This window comes from Solenopsis invicta, chromosome 9, assembly GCF_016802725.1.
Source record: "Solenopsis invicta isolate M01_SB chromosome 9, UNIL_Sinv_3.0, whole genome shotgun sequence".
Classification (NCBI taxonomy): Eukaryota; Metazoa; Arthropoda; class Insecta; order Hymenoptera; family Formicidae; genus Solenopsis; species Solenopsis invicta.
This window is the reverse complement of record NC_052672.1, coordinates 16563443-16586006: the sequence shown is the minus strand read 5'-3', so window position 1 is coordinate 16586006 and position 22564 is coordinate 16563443. Positions and strand designations below refer to the sequence as shown.

At 43.0% G+C, this 22564-nt stretch overlaps 2 protein-coding genes across 8 annotated transcripts in view; one reads left to right on the top strand and one right to left on the bottom strand.

The window, feature by feature from the left end:
• The window catches only part of LOC105201861 (midnolin homolog), a 299275-nt gene that overhangs the window by 70055 nt on the left and 206656 nt on the right, over positions 1-22564 (bottom strand). The window contains exon 1 of one of the 3 annotated variants that reach the window (XM_039453305.1): positions 15164-16663. The exons of 1 other annotated variant lie outside the window; for it this stretch is intronic. In XM_039453305.1, the coding sequence (XP_039309239.1) occupies positions 15164-15226 (63 nt within the window). In that variant the 5' untranslated portion in view covers positions 15227-16663. Of the gene's footprint in view, positions 1-15163; positions 16664-22564 lie in introns of those variants that run through there. One more of the 3 variants, XM_026133285.2, reaches the window with a different exon arrangement.
• LOC105201860 (L-lactate dehydrogenase B chain) overlaps positions 1-22564 on the top strand; it is a 171836-nt gene that overhangs the window by 72512 nt on the left and 76760 nt on the right. The gene's annotated exons all lie outside the window — the stretch shown is intronic.

Genomic DNA, 22564 nt, shown 5'->3' with positions numbered 1-22564 from the left:
TAAAACATTTAAAATAATAAACTCTTAATTTTAAATCGATATTAGAAAATTACCGATGTTTCTTTTTATACTCTGATTTAATATTGAGTTAAATTTTTTAATATATCTCATGTCATATGGAATTAAAAAATTAAACTCATAATATTAAATCAGAGTATCATAAAATATATATACATATGTCAGTAATTTTGCGATCTCGATTAAATATTATGAGTTTAACTTTTTTAAGCTATGAGATCAATGAAGCATGAGAGTCGATCGATTCAACGATCGTAATTGGCGAGTTGTCGATCATTGAGATAGTACGCAAGAAAATTGAGCTCATTCGCGAACGATATATTCACATCCTACATTGAATTGAATAGAGAATTTTTCATTACTTTCTAGCAATAGGTCTCGTCCGCATTTATAATCAGAAACATTTATGTACTGCCTAAGAGAATATCTACATTGTTTCTCAGAGAGAAAGGCGGAAGTAGCATCTGTAGTTGTAGAATTTTCAAAGTAGGAGCAACTACGGTGCATATAGCAACACAAATAGAAAGCAACGATCGCGAAAGTGCGTGTCGATCAAACGAAAAGATTCGCGAAGTGAGAACGTAGTACGCGAAGAGAAGCTTGAAGGAGTTGGCGTAAAATATTTTACCTGATATATCGCTAGGAAACTTAGTATCGCTGACGCAAAGATACGATACTCTATTAATGAGATAGAACGCACTTTGAGAAATAAATCTCGAGCGATATTTTTCGCGTTCTCGTTTAATCCGATCCGTTTGCCGCGCAGAGTGAGCTGTTAGTCCGTTGGAACCTTAACGACGTTCGATAAATCGTAAAAAGGTCTCTCTGCACCTTTTCTGGATCGATTATCGAGTCGGACTCGGGAGAAGAGAGTAGTCTTCTCCCGAGAGAAGAGAGATAAAGAGAGAGGAGGAGCGCGCGGTGTGCGGCGTGCGGCGTGCGGCGTTTTGCTCACGCGCGCTCCTCCACGCATATATAGTACACGCGAGCGCGAACCCGCGCGGGAGTGCGAGAGGGACACCGTCGTCGGAGAACCTAAATACAGGTTCGAAAAGGAGAAACGAATTACCTATGAATCAGCCCCCACCACCCTTCTCTCTATCGGTCTTGTGCGAGCGGTCCCTTTTATCCTCTTCTTCCACTTCGCTTGGGAAAACGACCGCGGTCTTCTCGCCCTGGAGGGACTACCTTGTATTCCCTCCCCCTCTTCTCGTGTCCTCTCTTCCCTCTGTCCACCTGCCTCCCCTCTCTGCGTCTCCCCACAGTTCCCCTCGCCTCTGGAACGTCTCCATTAGAAGCCGTCGCGCCTTCGGGGTCCGCGCGGTCTCCTAATTTGCCTACCGATCCGCACGATTTCGCTCCAGGTATCATGGTTCCTGCCCCGAAGATCGAGCATGCAAGACACGAAGCACCAAGCAATTTATTTTGAGCCTTTGGTACTCGTGGATTGCAGGCGCTTTGTTGGCCGTCCCTCCCTCTGCTTTCGTGGTCCTCCTGGTCCCTTCTCCTCCCCCAAACCGTCCTCCCCTTCGCACACCTTCCACCATCTTCACCGACCGCAATCTTCTCGCCCGAGGTGAACCTGGTATTCATCGTTCTCGTTAGTCGTCGAACATCTTCATCGGGAGCCAATGGATACCGCGACGTCTTAATAACGCGCCTGCCGATCGCCGGGCTTTCCTTCCCCTTAATCATTCCGATTCTCACGATTCGCACGTCGCGGACCGGTATTTTGTTTTGCTTGCACCCCCCTCCCCCTCCCTCCGTCCTCCCTGTTGCACGTCTTAACTCCCAGTTAGTACACGATAAGCCGTTATGGAACCTTATTCGTTCAGATGGTTTAAGCGAATTCGTCGTGTCGTTGCTGACAACTGATACCTTCTTGCTCCGTTTAGTATTTTTAGTTTTCATCATAAAATCCAGAGCAAAACTTACATTAAATACATATGACTTGAATTTCCCATACTTCTTCATTTTATTGATGACAAATCTTTAATGAATTTGCGTATTATACGTACAATGCACTTATATTTCATGGTAGCTATTCGAACAGGAATTATTTTTTCCGTCACGCTCTTGTGTTAAAGTTATTCGAGGTGGCCTAATACCCTGCAAAGCGTTCTCTCGCGAGTTGTTTATGCCTTTGTACGAGCGAAATATTATCATGCTTGACAATGCACAAACTGAAAAAAGCCCAAAGGTTAACAAGTGACCCGTCAATAATATGTGAAGTGAGTTTATAACGGTATGTACAAGTTGGCGGTGCGCATGAAGTTGCGCCGAACTCGGCTTAAATCGACCGGGTCTTAGACAAATTCTATGCAAAACGCTATTTATCTTCATTACCACCAATTTCCACGCTTAATGTGATCTTTGCCCTCCTACCGCAAGCAGAGCTCTGTCACGCGACGCTTCGGCCAAATGCGTAAGAGAATAATGCATTTATCAAGCATCGCGTCGAGTTTCACAGCGCATTCGCGTGTATGATATTTGTTTCGAGCTACAGATCGCGCGTATCGCCGGTCGGCGTACACGATTTCACCTTTCCTCCGGGATATTCGCAGATAAACGCGCATGAAAATCGGTAATGACAGCTCGCGTATCGCGGCGGGCGCGCTCTCTCTCGCTTTTGTCCCGCGTTTCGCCGTTTTTCTTCCGCATAATTTGATAAATATTCCGCGCCCGTTAATCCCGCAGAGCCGATCCCCGGAATAAGGCGCTCTCGCAATTTGCAACAAATAATGATATTAACGTCGTCCATCACGTGCGTACGAGAATACTCGTGCGGTTGCGCGTTACCAGGCTTAAATCAGATTACATCTAACTTATCCTCCGGCGCGGAGAAAGAGGGAGAGGGAGAGAGAGGGAGAGAGAAAGAGAGAGTCCCCGCGGCATAAATCACACCCCGGACGTGCGCGTTATGCGGACGCAACGCGTGCAATAGAGAATGGATGTAATTAGAGCGCGCGTGTCATCTACGCTAAAACGCGGTCCGAGACTCATTACCGAGGTGCGCGGTAAAAAAGCGGCCGATCATCAATCTTTGTGAGTCTTCCACGCGAAGATAATGCCCTACTTATCAAGCTGCCAGCTCGACGATAAACTCGTTCCGTTCTCTCGCGACTCACGTCGCTGCCGCCGCCGCCGCCGCCGCCGCCGCCGAAAACTCTGTAATCATCCGCCGTAATTACTAAATAATCTTTAGCGTGGCTTGATAATACATCGCGAGAGCTGATTCGCGACGTCCGTATCAGCGTGCAATGCTCGTACAAATAATTCCTCGGTGTAATATTTCTATCATGATGCTTGAATTATCATTTTGATGAACGGAATTATTTGTCGGAGATACCTGAGGTAAATAATTCCAATGATCCTATCTTTTAATTAGTGGATCTGCATTTGGCCTAATTCACCAAGACACTAATTGAATTATAATTTATTTGTGCGTGTATATTGTTGTAAATTGAAATTGTTTCTCGCAAGTATCTCGCTTAAGTCTTCACCGCAATCTAACATCTCTATAAGCTCACAATATTCCTAGAATATTATCAAAATATTATTAAAAATTCAAATAATATTCCGAGAATATTATTTAATATAAAAATAATATTACGCGCTTACAGGGCTAACGCTGTAAAGTCGCGCCAGCGGATTGGCACCTCGTCTCGCGTCCGTACTTCGCGTACCGATCTTCGTCTATGTATCCGATGTATATCGATCTTCGACAATAAATTCCACTCTCGCCAGTACGGTCCGTTCTCTCCTTTTTTAAAGCTGCACTTGACACAGCCTTGACTCCGCCGGCCAATTACGCACGTGGGCGAGCGTCCCGCCCGGGGCGCTCGCGAGCCCCGCGATTCACCCGGCTCGCAATTGCACTAACGAGTTTCGCAACGCGGCGCGGCGGCAAGAGCCAGCGTAGAACGCATCGAACTGTAATGAGGGGAAAATTAGCGGCAGTGCGTCCCGGCACCAGGCGGAATGGCGCGGTTGCACCGGCCGCCTCATTTCTTCGCGCGAACGATTAGCAGCACAACGCGTCGGCATCATCGGAAGACTTCCTTATGTCAGGGGCGAGGCGCAACCAAACGCCCGCCTGCACTTATGCGAGCCGGCTCGTACTTAAGTCGAGTTAGGCGTTAGTTAAGCTAGTCCAAGGGCTACCTTGAGTGAGAGGAACACCGACCACCCTACGGCCGTCGGTCGAGAGCCCGGCGCTCGGCGCTCGACGCTGCGGCTTCGCGATACGCTGCGGCTTCGCGATACGGCCGTGGAATGCTGCGCCGTTTTCCTCTTTCTCTCCTGATTGATGCCGCGAGCCACGTAAGCTCTCTCGTATACGACGTACTTACGGTGGAGGAAAACCCGGCTTCGTGGGCAACGGCTCGAGAGCGGCGCTCTGGGTGTACCAGTCGGGTAGTCGTATTCTTGTACAAACGCGATCGTAAAGTGCATAAGGATACGTTTCTGTTTCTTATCAATAATTTTCTGACGTACACGTTATCTGTTCGAAATCTCTTTCAATTGATAATAACGTACAATTAATAATTTTTTACTGCAATACAATTCAAAGTAGGATGTGTTTTATAATCAATTTTATAATCAATTTATATCGTAACTTCGCATACGTATTAGGACGTAATTAAAACTCTAATATTGAAATATTATTCTTCGTCGACGACATAGTTATCGTCTCTATTTCACGTTGCATCTTACGTGCTCGCCTCATCAGTCAATACTTGTATCAGAGGTTAACGAAGTAAAGGGCAGGGTCTTTGCTAGGGCATTTATCGTCACGATGGTGAACCAAGGGTTGAATCACGAAGTTCGCGAATCTATGAGTGTACATATGTGTGCGAGAGGAAAGGGCGGTAAGCAAATTTAAAAGTAGGGGGGCGAGAAGTTACTTCTTATTTATGCCGCGTGCTTACCGTGACTTCAGGGTCTGCCGACTTTCGCGAGTCATATTTCGATTGTGAGAGGAAGAGAGAAGGAGAATTTATGCACCTAACGGCCCTAATACAAGGTTACCCATGTACATACTAAGAATTACAGTAAAGGAAGAGAAAGAGAGAAAGCGAAGGAGAGGAAGGGAGAGGGAAAGAGAAGTAAGCTCTACGTCTTAATTCCATACTCGATACAGCTAATAATTCCGCGTCGTTTTGATGCCGATCGCATATCGTGCTCGCGACGGTCAATTAACATTTAACCTTGACGAGTATCGCCTTGCATGTGCACTCAATCTAGTGCGTGCACGTCCGGAACACGCTGCAGACTTGATTGAGCGAAGCGGAATTGTCGATAGAAAATTGAATCCGCGACAAAAATAGGGTACGATTCGCGATAGATTGCTAGTTAATCGTCACTTCAATCGTAACTTTATCAGGGGGAAATGGCAATATCATATCAGCGTAAAGTAAAATATAAAATTAAATTATTAAAATATTTTAATAATTTCAAATATAAAATAAAAGTTATAAGAGTATATTAATAGGTTTTTAACTCTGTAATAAAAACTTAACTGCAATAAAAATATTTGTATCGATAATAAAAGATATTCATTTCTATAAATTTGTTTACGTAGCAAAGGTATTATTTTACAAAAACGCTCAATGAAAATAATATTACTATTCATGCTGTTATAAATCATGTTACTATTATATGTATAATTAGATAGGAAAATCTCTGCCTCGCTTTCGCGTTTCGTGCCATCGTACTATCTACAATACAATACGTACGCGATGCATCCAAATGCGTTTATATATGCGCGTTTCCGTATGTGTACTCTTGCCGGAGATACAATGAAACATCACCATGTGAGAAACGCTCAGGTGCGCGGTGAATATTCACGGATGTTACTCAATGCGTGAGAAATTATGATCTGCTAGCTGAATAGGTTGAAGTAGGTTTAGCCCGCAGTGAAACAATAACAATGGAGTCCTATTTCGCAATTTTTCCCGAATCTTCCGTGAATTTATCGCCGTTTGTGCTCACGATAATAATTCGCGCTTACCATAAGCAGTTAACTATCAATGGTGCGTTAAAGCGACTTCGTGGGTTGACAATACGCGCCATAACAGAATTCGATACATCCATTCATACAAAGAATTTATGCTGTAAGAAGAGTTGCCATTAAAAAACACGAACAGTTAAATGACGAAACTGCGTATCAGATAGAATGTCATGTCATGCGTACAAGTTTTCTTTATCTTTATTACATACATAGCCGCCGAATGAGAGAATTTCCATAAATGGATCGTTACTGAAGACTGAAATATAAATGACGTGTTGATTACGAGAACTTTTCGTGCAGGTATCCGAATGGCTATATTCTTCTGACGGAAGAAACGAGCAACGTGAACATCCTTTTTTCCCCTTTTGCACTACACTGCTGCATTGTAACACGCGATACATGTTGCGAAATTATTCAACCTTGTTTCATTTCGCCTAAATTGGAATCCAGTTAATATTTCTTTGGCGCCACGATATGTTATGACTTTACTTCGCGTGATGCTACGTACAAATTTAATGTAAACGCTAGTTTTTAAAACACACGCAACGTATGATCATATATCGTACCGTACGGCAATTAATATAATAATTTATCCATTCGATAAGAATGTATTCGATTAGCTGGTATTAACTCACCCGTATAGTATTAATTATTATCTTGCCTATTCGAAACTGACTTGGTCTAAACATAGTTTTACCGTTCTAATAATTAGCTTGAACGTCTTACATAATATTATTTTTGTAGTTTAACAAAATTATTTTCAGATTTTTATATCTGTTTATTTCGTGTAAGATATATTTGATTCTTATAGTTTCATTATCGTAAAATTTCCTTAAAAGTATCATATATGTTGTTTTTATTAATTTTATCTAGAAATTATATAAGTAAAGTCTTAAAAATTTTTTTATTAATTCTAACTGAAATAATTTTTTTCGTAATAAATTTTTCATAGAGGGAAAATTTCGGAGAGGGAAAATTTTATAAATGCTTGTTAGCGTCAGTATTATTAAATTAATTATCAAGTAATATTATTTGTTTAAATTAAACAAATAATTTAAAGAAATAATATTTATTTACTTTAAATTTACTTTAATAACATCATTTCTTGAAATCAAATAAATTTTTATTTTTCTCAAAGGTATTTTCACTTTAATTAAAAAAAACAAAATTAAAGAAACAATTTCATCAATTTAAATACAACTTTTCTTTGGATGTAGTTTATTTGTTAACTTTGAATTCTTCGCAATATATTGTGATGCAACAAAATTATCGAGTATTTCTAAAGAAGTATTTTTCTAAACAAGTATCTTTGACTTCTTTAGGGAAAAAAAGAGATGTACCGTTTTTCGGAAAATAAAATAATAAGTTAATACGAAATTATTATTCTAATTAGAAAGCTCGTAATACCAAATGCGAAACTTGCTGATGATTAATAATTGCATGATATCACGGCGAGAGTGTTATAAATGTAACGTTGAAATTAGCGCTTCTGCGATCCTTGTTCACGCGCTCTCAACGATCGGCGATTAACAATTATAATTATTCGGTCGAAACGCGCGGCGGGAGAGACGCGCAACGAACGCACAGCAAGCCGCTCGACGATTTCACGACGACGGCTTGCATATTCCGCGTCGACGAGGCATTCGCGTTTGCTGCTTCGACGCGGCGGTTGCAGCCAATTTGCGTACCTCTATAAATACAGGTACCGACGCTGCGCGTTACTTGAGTCGAGGAAATATACCTAGGCGTTCGGTACCCGGGTGTACGTCCGTATTATACATAATGCATGATTCGCTGCGCTTCTCGCCTCCTGGGAGAATGAGAGAGCTGCGGGAGAAGACAGAGTCCTATTGGATCGTGTCCTTCCGCTTGGATCCTTTCTTCCCTCGGGTCGTTCGAATCTGTGGATCCCGCTAATTAAGGGACGAGAGATACATTCGACGTCGAATTTTTCGGAGAGTTGCGATAAACGGCGCGTTCCCAGCCGACGAAATACAGTAAAGTCAGTCGCGACTGCGAGTCGTCGAAGGTGGGCAGAAGGCGCGGCGAGCGGCGCGGTCAGTTGTTTTTCCGCCGATGATTAAGTACCGATAATGACGCGAATGAGTATTCGCGTAATACGCCGCGCCGGGCGGATCCGGCCGCGTCGACCGCGCTGTCTCGCACGAGGAAGATAAATTTCGAGAAGAAGGTAATGAGACTTCTTGCCTCCGGATTCGTCTCATAGGGGATATTCTTCTTGCGATGATCAGCAGTCGTGTTCAGCGCCATCAACCGCGCGGAAAGAATTTCGAACGGTACTACTGCGCGTGATGGATATGAATATGCAACGCGTTTGCTAAATTTATTGCTCACGCCTAATGTTTACGATCCCGTCAGTTTTACGCGTTACGACGAGCAATCGGTTACGTACGATTCGATTTAATGATATTGAACGTCGAACTGACGGTTTGGGCAATGGATCGCTTTACGTTTCTTAAATTCTCTCTCGTCGGCATATTTCACCCTCTGCATAAGCTTGACGTCTCCCCGCGTCTCTTCACGTTACTTCAAAACGGAGTATAATCGTAACATAATTCTGTTACTGTTACGACCGTTGGTTGGAAGTAATTTTAGGAGCGTCATGCCTTCGTTATGTCCTCCGCTCTACGTTCTATGCTTCACGCCGCACGATCTTACGGCTTTAAACGCGGGATAATTTTCATCCTCGGTAAGACCTGAGCGCGCGCGCGATCATTTACGCAACGAATGGGGTGTAAACTGTAAATACTTGGCCGTTCTTACTCCCCGTCGAACAGAGCCCCGCTGTTAAGGACCTAGAACAAGGTCTCTCGCGCCGTGCTTCGCCTTTCTCGTCGTCGTCGTCGTCGTCGTCGTCGTTGTCGTTGCTAACCCACAGGGTCGCGGGGGCATCCTATCGCGTAAATCCGCGCACCCAAGAATTTCCAGGGAAGCTACGTCGCGATGCATACATATGCATGCGCGCCTACTGCGTATAACGCCAACGCCGGTAGACATCGGATGGAAGGTAACTGCCAATTAGCTGGAGTCCCCAAGGGAGGAAACTTGAGTACTCGTCGGCCCGAGTCGCACATTTTACCGATGACTCACTTTTCATTGTCTCCGTCTCTCCGTCGCAGTCGATAGTTTCCCAAACTAGACTTCGTTCCGCTTGCTAACAGGAAAACGCAACAGCTGACAATGTAAAAACCCCTTGCAAGCGCGGCACGAGGATGAAATGTGTCTGCGGTTCTCAGGCTTCCGTTCGATGTGAACACACGCGGTGTTCAATCGTGTTTCCAGGAGAAAACAGCAGATGTATGAAAAGTATCGAATGAGAATAGTTTTATGATTAACGCTGTCACAGAGGGATCAAAGAAATTGTGCGCGATTGTATTTTTCTTTTATTTCAAATTATTATAATTCAGAAAGTACGACATCTGCATTAAGAAAAAGATACTTGAAAGATTCATTCGTAAGATATTTTATTTCACTAAATTAAATCTTTATTTAAATTTGGCGAAATAAAATTTTATTCTTATTAAATAATCAACCAAGAAAAATAAAATATATTTCACAAAAATGAGATACATCTCACTGAAATGTATATTTCGTTATCACAGTCAAATTTTTTTACAATGAATGTCAAAGTCACAAGTAACATTTGCTTGCTAATAGACTTTTTTCTCGGTATGTTTTATAAGCTTTTAAGTAAGCGGTGAGCAATGCTTTTATTTTTGAACAGCAAAATCCGGGAAGGACTGCCTTGATCTAACGCGAGAAACCATTTTGCAATTTACAAGACTGCAACGTCCCTAATGAGATGCGATGCGCGTGCTCGAGAGCGAACGTGTACTCGCGTAGCCTTGACGGCAATTAGATAAGCAGGTGATTCGTGTACTCGTCCCGTGATAGGATACGGGAAGCGGGTATACGTACGCGCTTGGGTTTCCGACTCGTTGATTCTCGTGTGTCAACTCGACGCAAAAGTCACCCTGTCGGCATACATACATATTTCTCGACAATCATGCAGAAATCCGGTTCTTACGGTAATCGAATCGGATGACAGGAGTAGGTAAACCGCGCAACGAGTTTTGCGCGCGCACAGGTGCATCGATTACACGTGTGTGTGCCAGAAAATGCATTATTTATGAAAGATACTCTCGACGAAAGCGACTTTTGCGTTACTCGTATTTCTACTTTCGCTTCTGCGACCTAAGTCGATAAAATAATTATTCTTTTTACGTGATAACTCGATAATTTCTGATAAGTCAATTACAATAATATAATATACGTTTGTACACGGAAAGAACAATTTTACTGCAATATTTTAAAATTTAGCTAGATAGCTTAATGATATAACAAAATTATTTTTAGATCTGTATCAAAATTTTTAAACGCTTTAACAAAATCGTTCTTTCCGTGTAAATTATGAAAAATTATTTTTATCTTTTTCGTGCAGGCAACGCATAAAACTTGCATGATGCTTGAATGTAATTTCAGTGTAATAATAGTTAAATGTGAACCAGTTAATATTGACCACTAGATTCATCTTAAAATACCATCTCTTTATCTAACGAGTTAGGTGCACATTATAAAACAGTGTCATAATTCATCAACTCGTTTCGCTGTTTGAAAAAGAAAACTTGGAGTTGGGGTGATATCAGTAACAGCTGGTCCATACGCCTCTTCTGATCGTTAAGTCCGACGTACCCTCGGAAACCTTCATCGCGATGGACGATAGCCCGCTCCTGTACAACCTGGGCACGCACATGCGAGGCCTGCAGGTGCGCGCGCGCGGTATACACACGCAGATAACGACGTTCTTGAACGCAGATCGCGACGTAGATTTATCTGGCGCGAAGACCGCTGACGCTGTTTCCTCGCGCCACCGACTCCTCCCCTTTGATAATCGTGAGAGGGCCTCCCCCTCCTTGTCTGAATTCCGAATGTAGCGAGACACAGAGGTGAGGCGAGCGAACGAGGTAGAAGGAGGCTGCAGCATGAGCGTGAAGGAAAGGGGACAATATGTGTTGAAAGATATATGAATTAGAGAATCCAGAGTAACAAAATACATCTAGGAACATTTTCATTTTTAACAGTATACAAATGTTTATTTATTCACGTTTTAAAATTTCATTATATTAAATATTGTACATGGAAATAATGGTTTCAAAATTTAGCTAGATACGAGTCTAAAAATAATTTTTTTGAACCATCAAAATAATTATGTAGGATGCTTAAAGCAGATTGCTAGAGCGTCAAAACTTTGTACGGCTTTACTCATCGTGCTTGAGTGTATGTAATGTCCTATGTAATTATTTTCAAAATTTTAGATACTTTAGCAAAATCGTTTTTTCGTGCAATTTTAAAGAGACGTAACATTGGAGAGTCTTTTTCCTTTTAATATTTGCGTTTTACTGTATGTAGAGGCATCTCCGTTTTGTTGAGTCTCCGTTTTTCATTCCCGATTCTCGAAATACTAAAGTGAAAGGCTGTTTGTGAGCGCAGAAAAGTGTTCTTAGTCCAAAAAGACAGGGGAGAAAAGGAATCATCGAATTCACAATATCGTACAGCAACGCTAATGTAAGAATTTATGCATTTGCATCAGATTCTATGTAGACTCTTCATCTTCGGGTATCGTCCTAGGGGCTCATGTATGTACACTCTAGGTGTTTGTATAGGCAGGCAGAGTAATCGAAGCCACACGATACGCCACAATTTTCTTCGGAAAAAACAAGAAGATTACGTGGTGTATGAAGTCGAGTAACCGGTTGTGGCAGAATCGTCTAACTGTTAAAAGCACAGCATTGATAGATCTGGTCAAATGTGCCGGTGTTTGAGAACGCATCTGCCGTTTAACGATATATTAATAACCGTATCCTTCAATTTGTAGTTTAATATCACTGATAGAATTTCATTTTAATGTTTCGTAATTTATATTACAATACTTTGGAGAAAAAGCTACAATATTGAATTTTTATATCGCTGTCATTTTGTTAAAGAATTTCGTATGATTTTATGATCGCATCATTGCTATCTACGGTATGCCAATACAATTTGGCATTATAATAGTTGATAATCAGCGTGCGCTATTGTGTATCGTTTGTCACATTCTTAATTCAATGTGCCATAAACTTACGTAATCGTAAACTTTTAACGAGGCAATTATGATCGTGTCTCCGTCTCGCGGAGACGGCGCGTATATTCTAATTGATGATAATAATAGCTGCGTTCAACAACTCGGGCCAATTTAACGGCGTAAATTAAACGCATTGAAATCGTGTCTATCAGCCGCATTGAAAAATGTCGAGTCTACGTGTATCCCGTTGACGTTACGGCGGCGTGATTTCGATCCGCGATCGATTCGCGAGGAGGCCCGCCGCATCTCGGCACTTCACCGTACCATTACCCGCACGAAGAATTAATGTTCGCGCGGGGAATAAATTCCCCTTTACACGGCAAAATAATTCTCGTAAAACGCGCACGCCGCTATATTCATAATTTAATGGCCATAATTTACCGATAGCCGTATATCCCGAGCGGTGTGTGTTGCTCGTGCCTAGGCAAAATATTACGTACACCCGTACTTCTTGGCCGGCGCGGCGATATAAATGCTCCGCGGATGGGCGGTCTTGATCGCGGCACGTATAAGCAGGTAGGTCAGTTAGCCGGTGAAAATTGCTTCAGCGCGAACCGAAGGTAGTCATCACAGCCCCTCTCTCTCTTTCGCGCACGCATAGACAATTCCGAAAGCGGGTACGCCGTCATTACCATACACAGAATGCCACGCGATGTAAGTGTATCTCGCAAATAATGTCTTAATCTCGGAAGCATTATTCGCTATACGGAGATACGGAGATAGCGGTGAGCCATTGTCTCGGTCGGAAGTGTGGTCGTACGTTTCATTAATACGTTGAATACTACATCGAATATAACTCACTGTATCGTACCTTAACGTACAGAATGAATACGAACGTTTGCTAATATTCAAATCATCAAACACTTTTTAGTTTTCCTAGGGCTTATTTATTTTCTACGCAATAAATTATTAATCCTTGCAAATCTAACAAATATGATGAATAAATTTGCCTAGATGGGATGAATTAAATTGATAATGATCATGCGCTATTCGTTCAAAACATTATCTGTTCAGGATATTAAAATTTCATTACAGAATGTAGAGAGATTCAGGTTCAAATCTTGGCCGAGATAATAGTTCAATTGTTAAAATAATTTTTTGTAGAAAAATATAAAATATTGAGTGTGTGAAAAATAATTAGAAATCCACATTAGTTGTTGATTGAAAGATTTATTTCGCATTGTACGATGCGTTGTCAATTCTTTGTAAAAATTAATAATATATTCTATATCGTTATGAAATTTCAATCTCGAAATATAATCTCATGTGTAGGTTGATAAATTTGACGGAAGTTGATAAAATCAATTAGTTCGCACCTGCACATACATTACAGAGGCAAGTAGCAAAAAGAAGAAAGGATAGAAATAAATGTCAAGTAGTGTTTAGCAATTCACCCATTCGTCAGCCAAAAGCGATAATCACGTAGCAGCGGGCTCCGACCGTTAGAATGACGTTGTTTCACGCGGGTAACGATCCTCGAGATCTCATTTACAGTACAAATTAGTCGTAGGCCGGTCCTCCGTCCTTAATGGTCGGCCGGCACGCAAAGAAGTTAAGTTTAATGAAGACCGCGCGTTATCCGTGACGAACCGTGCGCGTTCGCGTTTTGCAGCCGGCTGGTGTGTGCGAATGTGTGCGCGGCCGTGCTCTCAGCGTACGCCGGCTGAATGCGACTTAAACGAAGATTTATGCCGCGACGCGTAAATATAAACAACAATGTGCAATCCCCGGGCGCATTGTCCCGCGTGGTAGACGCGTGAGAGCCGGCCAATGCGAACTAATAAGCTTGCCCGCTCCGAGACGCGCGAGGATGCACCACGCGTGCTCGCGGCGGCGGCGGCGGCGTCGTCGTGTGTACGCGCAGCCTCCGGACGCGATGGCCGATCCATGCAGCACCGGCTATCGCGCGTCTCCCGAGACTAATCGACCAGGGTGCAACGGGGAGCGACCGAATCCATCCTCGTCTCCGCGAGAAGGCCGTTTTTTGCGCTCCGCCGGCGGAAATTTGTCTGTCGCTGCCTTAATACACCGGCTGTCAGCCGCGTCGACGGTGATCCATCTCGGGATACTTTTGGCCAAGTAGACCAACTCGTTTTCTCATACTTCAATTCGTTGTTTTGCCATTTTTACAATGGCGCCTTCGGCGCGAGAGCGACAAGCGAGAACTTTGCATTGAGTTTGGAGTGCGCGTCGAACGAACGTTAATTCTTTTCTATCCGTCGAGTCTTCTAAATGAATTCAAGTCAAACTTAATTAATGTTTTGTTAAAACCTCGTAATGGCTAGTATTCAAGATGTCATCAACCAATCACACAGCCGCACAGGGTGTCATTTGTTCATTCTAGCTGGACAACATATTCTTATTTAATGTGCAAATATTTAGGATTGTTCTTTAGTTTTAAGATTATTTATGTTATATATATATATATATATATATATATGTTATTTTTTTTTAATGCAAATGGACTTTGTAAAAAGATACTCTTTAAAAAGTTTAACAATTATTCCTATTTTATGTTAAATTTTATTTTATGAAATGTTAAATTTCATAAAACTAAAGAATAAAGAAACTGAATATTTGCATACTAAGAGTCGGCAATGAATATCGACCCAAGTAAATAAAAAAAGAAGAATTTATTGAAATAATCCGAAAATAAAACGACAATAGAAAATGAAAAAAAATATATTCGCATCGTCCGACCATGTGTGAGTGGCTGAAACAAGTTTGAATATATAATTATATTTGAGGAGAAAAAGACTGGAGCGAAGCGTGACGCTCGATTTGCAACTCGTTTTCGCGGTAAATTGCGAAACTTGATAGAACTCCGAGAGGCACTCACCGAGTATCGTGAAACCTCGGTGCTGCCGTGAATCATATCCGAAGGAATTGTGCAATTAATTTTCACGACGGATGAGAGCGTCGAGAGAAACTTGAAAATCCCGTTTCCGCTTTTACGAACGCAAAATATAGAGATAACATGTCGTACTCACGCTTATGTCCCCCATGCTGCAATTTCCGACGTGCATTAATCCGTGATTGGCACAAATTTCCATGGGCGTTGTGCGAGAACGTGGATAAAAAAAGGGAGGCGACGGACACCAAAGACGCGCAGAGTGTCACTCGTAGAAAACGCGCTCCGTACTCGCGATATTCACGCGGTATTCTTCCTCGGGTAAACACACGCTGATCGACTCAACGAGAACAACAACATCGAGATTTCTTCGTTCCGCGACTATCACTCGATTGAAATCACGGTCAATCTCGCTACGGACAGCACGTAGCGTCGTTCCAGGTCCCTGGAGCCTCATTGACTCGCCAATGACACTCACAATGAGGGAACACGCACACGCGATGCTCACCGTAAGATCGCCGGCAGGGTCGTCGCCACCGCGCCACGGCGACGGCCGCGGCAGCCGGGGTGGTCCACGGAGCGTGACATCCTCCGTATCGGTCGTCGAAGTCTCCACACGCGCTTTCGGGGGGGACCGGTTGACCGTCCGGCTATCGGCCAAACTCGAAAAGGATTTTACACCGAGCTTAATCCATCCGCCGCAGTCACTTGCGTTTCATCACGATACGCGAAATCAAAGTCAGTTCACTTGGCCGGCTCTGTGATTATTCACTTGTGTCGCTCGAGAAGCCGTCGCGCGTCGCCCCGAACGACAGATTCGTAGATGACTCGCGTGTCGTCCCGCACCGAACAACCCACCGGCCGCGGCTGAGGAAAAAAAAGCCGTGGGACCACACACAGCCGCCAAGAGGACGTTCTCCGGACGTTCTCCGGACACGATATGGGCGACCAACCGACTAACCGACCGACCGACCGACCAACCGACCGCGGACGACCGTGGGAGAGAGAGTCAAGCGTTCGCCGGCTCGGGCTGAAACTCACTGAGTCGACTCTTCGCGGTGCGGCGGTGCTCGGCACTCGGCAGGTCTGCCTGCCCGTGACGCGTCGTGGTGAGGGAACGTGCGTGGCAAACGGAGAGGGAGTGAAACGGACGAGAAAGAGAAGGAGAGAGAAAGCGAGACGAGGGTGAAAGAGGGTTGTTGCGCGCGGGGCCCCTCCAACCGGCCCACTGGATGCTCTGGGCTCCGACCATTATCTTCTTCTCGGTCAGCTCTCTGCCTTGCGCGAGAAGACGCTACGTGGGGCAAGGGTACGTGGGGAGGGGTTGGAGGGCTTTATTATATTTACGAGGCGTTATCGAAGCAATCCAACAATATTGATTCCGCGCCGCGCGGACCGATCGACCATCTCAAAGAACGCCCAGCCAGCGGACCCTTCCTATGCTTCTCCGCTACGTTTATATGCTACCGGAGGGCTCACGGCGCCCTTATTCTTTTCACTCGTGCGCTCTCTCGACTCCGACAGACTTTTTATTCCGCTCGCCGCTCGCCTTTCGCCTTTAAAGCCCGCCGAATGCGATCGAATCGCCACCGCGCCGCGCACACACGTTTTCCCCCGCGTGAATTACGCGGTGACCATGGATGAGCCCCCCCCCTCTCTCTCTCTCTCCGCTGCTGCCGTTGCTTCTGTTGTTCCGCTGCTGCAGGAATTAAGATGGGTGGGGTACTTCATAAATTCGACTAGTGATCCCGATCGGGATCGGACCGGTTTAGGGACGGGCAAGAATAATACATTAATTTCATTACGGTTCTCTCTTATTTATACTTAGTTCACGTTGTAGGCCTGTGGAATGATAAGACAGAAAAGGAGAGAAAGAAATCATTCGTTATATCAGTTTGTTCTGCTGTAATCGTAAAATCTTTAGTAAGACTTTATTGTAAATTAAAAATGGTAGTGAATAATAGACAGAATTATATATCTGAACTGTTTGTGAAATTTAGAAAGAAAATTTTTCTATGGCGCCTATTCATGTTGAGGTCAATCATACTTGTTGTAAAATATTTGTTGCGACACCTAAAAATCTATCTACACAAACAAAATATTTACTGAATGGTATTTATTAGGGAAAGACAGAGATTGAATTATTAAAAAATTTGTCATTAAAATTTATGGTGATCGAGAAAGTTCGATACTTTCTTATCTAAAGATGTAATCTTCTTTTACCGAGTCTCTTTGTCGTAACTACTTTGACGGCTCGAAAAGTTAAATATAGATGTTATATTTTATGAGTGTGCTATATGAGAAGTAGGTCGCGGGTTCTTGGCCTCTATAATTTTATTTCCGTCGCTCTTTAAAACTCGATGTCTTTATGATAATACTCAAGTTTCAAATTCTACCCCGACACCATATAGCTCCGCGCATATAAATTATCTCATTAAAAACAAGAGTAGAGGAACCCATATTTTTCGATTCGCACCAACTGCTTCGTGTCATCATAAACATTATGAAAACAGTACTGTCCATGTTTTCGCACAGTTACAACCGAACGTGTTACATCTTATTTTTACGATAACCACAGAAGGATGTGTCTTCAGATATTTATCACGTTACGCATCTTGTTATTGTGCATACAATCGCATAATATTTAGAGCCGCAACCAAACAGAATTACCGCGTCGTTTGATCAAATGCAGTTTTTATTTATGAAGCATTACCATTCTACAATTTTAATTTTACTATTAGCCTGATCACTTCTTTTGAAAAAAAATCAGTTTTATACTAATTTTTTTAAATTCCTAAAAATATATTAATGATATATTTACAAAAATTACATTTGCTTTAATCTAATACAAAATTATAATTTAATCAAATAACAGTTTGGAAGTAAAATAGACGCAAAAAGGAAATAACGACTATACATATTGATTATTTTTGCCTTAATTCGTCAGTTTATGCTCTTGACGCAATCTTCACGCATTAGTCTTTTCTCTCATGTCGTTTGTAAAATTACATTTTGTGCTCCGGCGACAACAAGGACAAATGATATCATCAGTAATACCGCCACAGCTGGAATAGCGTATCAAGATCACAAGAAGCGTAACGTTCGTCGGCACTGCCTTCTAAAGAAGAACTGTCCTGATTACCTCTTACACGCCCATTTGCGTGGTTGCGGTTGGAGCATGTTAGAGACAGAATCTTGTCGCGCGCGCGAATGTGTGGGTGGGTGTATCGCGTAACAGCTGATCGTCCTCGCTGATCGGAACGCCAACAACGACAGTGCAGGAAGCTGTGGACGTCCCTATGGTGTTATCCATTTGTATAACTCTTGGAATTTCATCCGTGTTCGATTTAGGCGCAAAGATAACGACGCAGCTTCTGTCTCTCTCTTTCTCTCTCTATCCCTTTTTCCTCTAGTCCTTTTGCTTCAGCGTACATTCGCGCTGCAAAGTTCTAATGTGTGTTCAAATCGTTGAACACAAATACATGCGCGCGTAGAAACGCTGCTGATGTAGCGCATGAGGTTACTGATAGAGAACCAAGCACAAGGATATACGTCAAGCAACAGCGCTAATCAGAGAACAGGCCCTACCGCAAAATCACGAGACACGTTTTAAGAAGGCGTGATTCATAAATTTCGATTTTACGGCGTGAAAGTGAAAGTGACAATTGCTACAGGCCATTGCATTTATTGCTTAAATCTATATCAATATTTTTCCAATAATAATACATTTTGTGATAGCATTTAAAAATTGTATCGCGAAACTTTGGAAAGAATCGTCGAAAGAAAGTTTTTATATTTGATAACATTTAGCAGCAATTTTCTACTGTTTAAATAAAGATTCAACGAGTCAAACGTCGAATCTTTCACGTATATTTGTCGACGTAAGTATTCTTGTTCGTTTAAATCTCTATTACGCGTAACCTCCGCTCAGCTCTTTTCTTTATCGAGGAAGAGTAGCGGAGTAACGTAAAGCTGTTGGATCTCTCGAGTTGAACTCAAATATACAGTTATAATGTTCAGTGCGCACATGAATGGAGTGTAATGCACCTAAAGTATGTCCTGCTTGTAGCAAAGTCGAAGCCAGCTTTCCCACTTGGTTTCGCGAGACGCGATTTACGGCCGTCGTGGTGAGAGAGGCTCGAAATCGTGCGAGCACCCGTCGCTTACGCCACTGACAGACATAGGAAGTACAGATAGAAGTAAAAGAGGAGGGGAGAACACCCGCGTCCCTCTCTCTAATCCCCGTGAAAGCGCATGATGCGCCCGCGGAAGGGTAGGGAAGGAGACTTGATGAACTTGCCTCGTGAATCACCGCGCCTATAAAAATCGGCGCCCGATGCGTGAGAGAGATAACGCCGGGGAGGAGCGGTAACAACAGGTTTGCTTATGTACGCACGTACGAGACTCTGGCGAACGCGAAGGGGGACGACGGTAAGCGCGACGGAGAAAGCGCCCGAGCGACGCGACTGCAACACGTGCATCGCGAGAGAATGTTGCGGAGGTGCATGCGGCGCGGTGCGTCCGACGCGCATCGCGCGCGAGTGTGCGCATGAATGTGTGTGTGTATGTGTGTGTGTGTGTGTGTGTAGTGCGTGTCCGGTATGTGCACGAAACGCGATATATACGATATACAGAACGCGACGCGTACACGCACACGATACGGCGTATACTCACACTCGGCGCACATGGTCTACCACGATCGCATTGCTCGGTAATGTTCGAGTTCCGCGCAGGTTGCGTCGGCGTGGCGCGAGGGTGGTGCGTGGTGCTCCATCCACGTCGTGTTACGTTTATTGTTGCCTATACGTACGCACACGATGTGTTCACCATTGCTGCCGCCGCCGCCGCCGCCGCCGCCGCGTGCGTTACGCGGCGCACGGCGAACGCGAGAAAAAAATAACACGGACGAGGGGAGTTAAAAAGAGAGAGAGAGAGAAGAGTGTGCTTACATGCGTATACGCTTACACCGCCGGCTCGTTGTTCGAAAATATGATGGGGGGTTTCGCGATGACTCATGAGAAAAACCAACGATCGCTGCACTCGGTGTTCGTATCTTCCCCGCAAATATTACCGAGTGCAGGTGCAACGGTCCCGCATGCAACATGAGACTAATGCGTTATGTTGTTCGATGAACGAGACGGCAGCGTCATTATGATAGAAATTGATTAACCGAAAAAGTTTTATTGTTTATATTATGCGGGCACGCGTTTAAAGTCTAGAGTTTCAGGCATTAATCAAAAGTTATAATTCGTCGCAGTATGACATTTTGCTACGAATATCAACTTATAGTCCACGCTATGTCGTCATGCAAAATTGATGATTTACTGTTTATGCTGTCTATATTGTTAACGAATTATTTCATTTGAAAGTTCAAAAGCCTATTATAATTATAAATTATCAATCATTTAGCTTCTTTCTCTTTTTTATTTTAGTATAATATATAATATTATTAATCAGATTGCACCAATCAATTTATTATAATGAAACGGTTCTTACATCATTGTTACATTTAATACTAATTCCATAACGTTCTATTTCTTTTCGATTCCGATGTTAAATTAGATTACCTTCACTCTCTTGTTCTCGTAGGCTTATCCTCCGGCATTACGAAATCCTTGGCGTATAACAGCTGGGCTCGATCGTATGATTTATACGCCTCGCACGCATTAAACTCACTGCGCGCATAGACTAACGATTGAAATTATCAGTTAGGATCGTCATTGATTAACGTATGAGCTCCACACGTGACTTTTCATCGCATTCGCATTCGATTAGTCCATCGAATGTCTTGGCGCACACCGTTTAATCTGCGATAGTCCGATGCGATGGATCGTAATCGATTATGCGACCATCGCGTCACGATTGTGAAACGCGTCTATTGTTCGACATTCCTATATTTCTCAGTGATCTCATTTCTATGTAATTTTTTTCTCCTATGTTCTTGGGGAAATAATTTTTCTTCTCGGTTGCAGAGCAGATTTAGAGCAACGTGATTCGCTCATTGCGAAAGATGAGTTGCAACATTTTGTATAAATCGTGAAACATTTGCCTAGAACCGTTAAAAGAAAGATGCGCGATTGTAACATCGATTGTTATCTATTCTATATTTTAAATATTTTTTTGTACGTTTCGCAATTATTCAATTTGAAGAGATAAATATATAACAGCGCAGCCATCCAACTAGTCACTATTTTATTTTTTAAATTCAATTAACAGGGCTTAATTCAGGTAACAGGGCTAAGGCAATCACAAATTCACGAACATACAGATAGATTTATCTTAATGTGTGAAAGCAAAAGATTTGAAACGATTTAAGATTCTCTTAAATATTAATGTGCGCTTAACTTTTCCGTGTAAAATAAAAATTGAAAATTCCGTTCAAGTAGAAAATTCATTTATTATTTTCTGTATTGCGTGACAATAATTTATTAGCATTTAATAATAAGTAATAAGGAAGTAAGCCTATTTTATCAAGTTATCTTTTACGTGATCGACGATTAAACGCGATATCTTTGAATATGGGTAGGAAGAATTATAGCGCGAGAGAGTAAGCGCATCCTTTCGTGAGTAAATCTAAATTATCGGATCGTTTCCTAGGTAGGCGAGCGAAACTTTTACCAGCACTTTTCTCACGTAATTTTAGCGGTTACGATAAAAAAAAAGCAGGATGCGGAAGAGAATGGTCGCTAGTTGGCTATATCGGCGCTCCTTTAACACCGGTTCTATAAAATATATCCTAAGGCGCTGCTCGCACCATCTCACTGCCATGTAATAGGCGTGCCTGCGGTGCGAAGCCGCCGGACGTGTTTAATAACCGTGAAAAACATTATATCTTTGTTGTCACAACGAATCGTTAGTACGCGCCACGAAAAGCAAACGTCACGAGTCAAGTGATGCCTAACGCGGCACCGTCATTAAACGCCTACGAAGGAACATCCGTCGCAGACGTCGCAGTCATTGTGCGTGATGATGAAGTTCACTTCCGGAGTGTCGCGTCGTTTTACATTTCCAACGCACGAAATTGATCTCCGTCGCGTAAACAACTTCGAGAGGACAGCTTTGCAACGCGAAAAATATAGCTCGAAGATACGATTCTTATAGCAAGTGTACGTCCGTTCGTCGATATTTTTGTCACACTTGACGATGGCATGAAACCTGTACATACGAGTTTAAATCATAAAGTCTAGAGGTACGAGCGGGTATCGACACGTTCGATAATCTTTATCTTTATTTTACTCGTTGCCTCTCGCGTACACGCACGCGTTTGCATCGTAACGGTGTGTTAGTGACGGCGATGTCCTTGCGCCTCGTGTTACTCCATCCATTCTACGTTGCTTTCATGGTAGCTCGGGAGATCGTGTGCCGTTCTATCGTATTCCCGGCATCGCGGCATCGGCGCGACGAGGGTCAAGGACCAAATAAGCGCCGGCATGCAAATACGTTCGTGCAGCGACGTCGTCGTCGTATTGGGTAATGATAATCCTAATGATTGCGCAATCAGGCGGCGAGCAGCATCTCTCCTTTCCACATCGCAGGATAA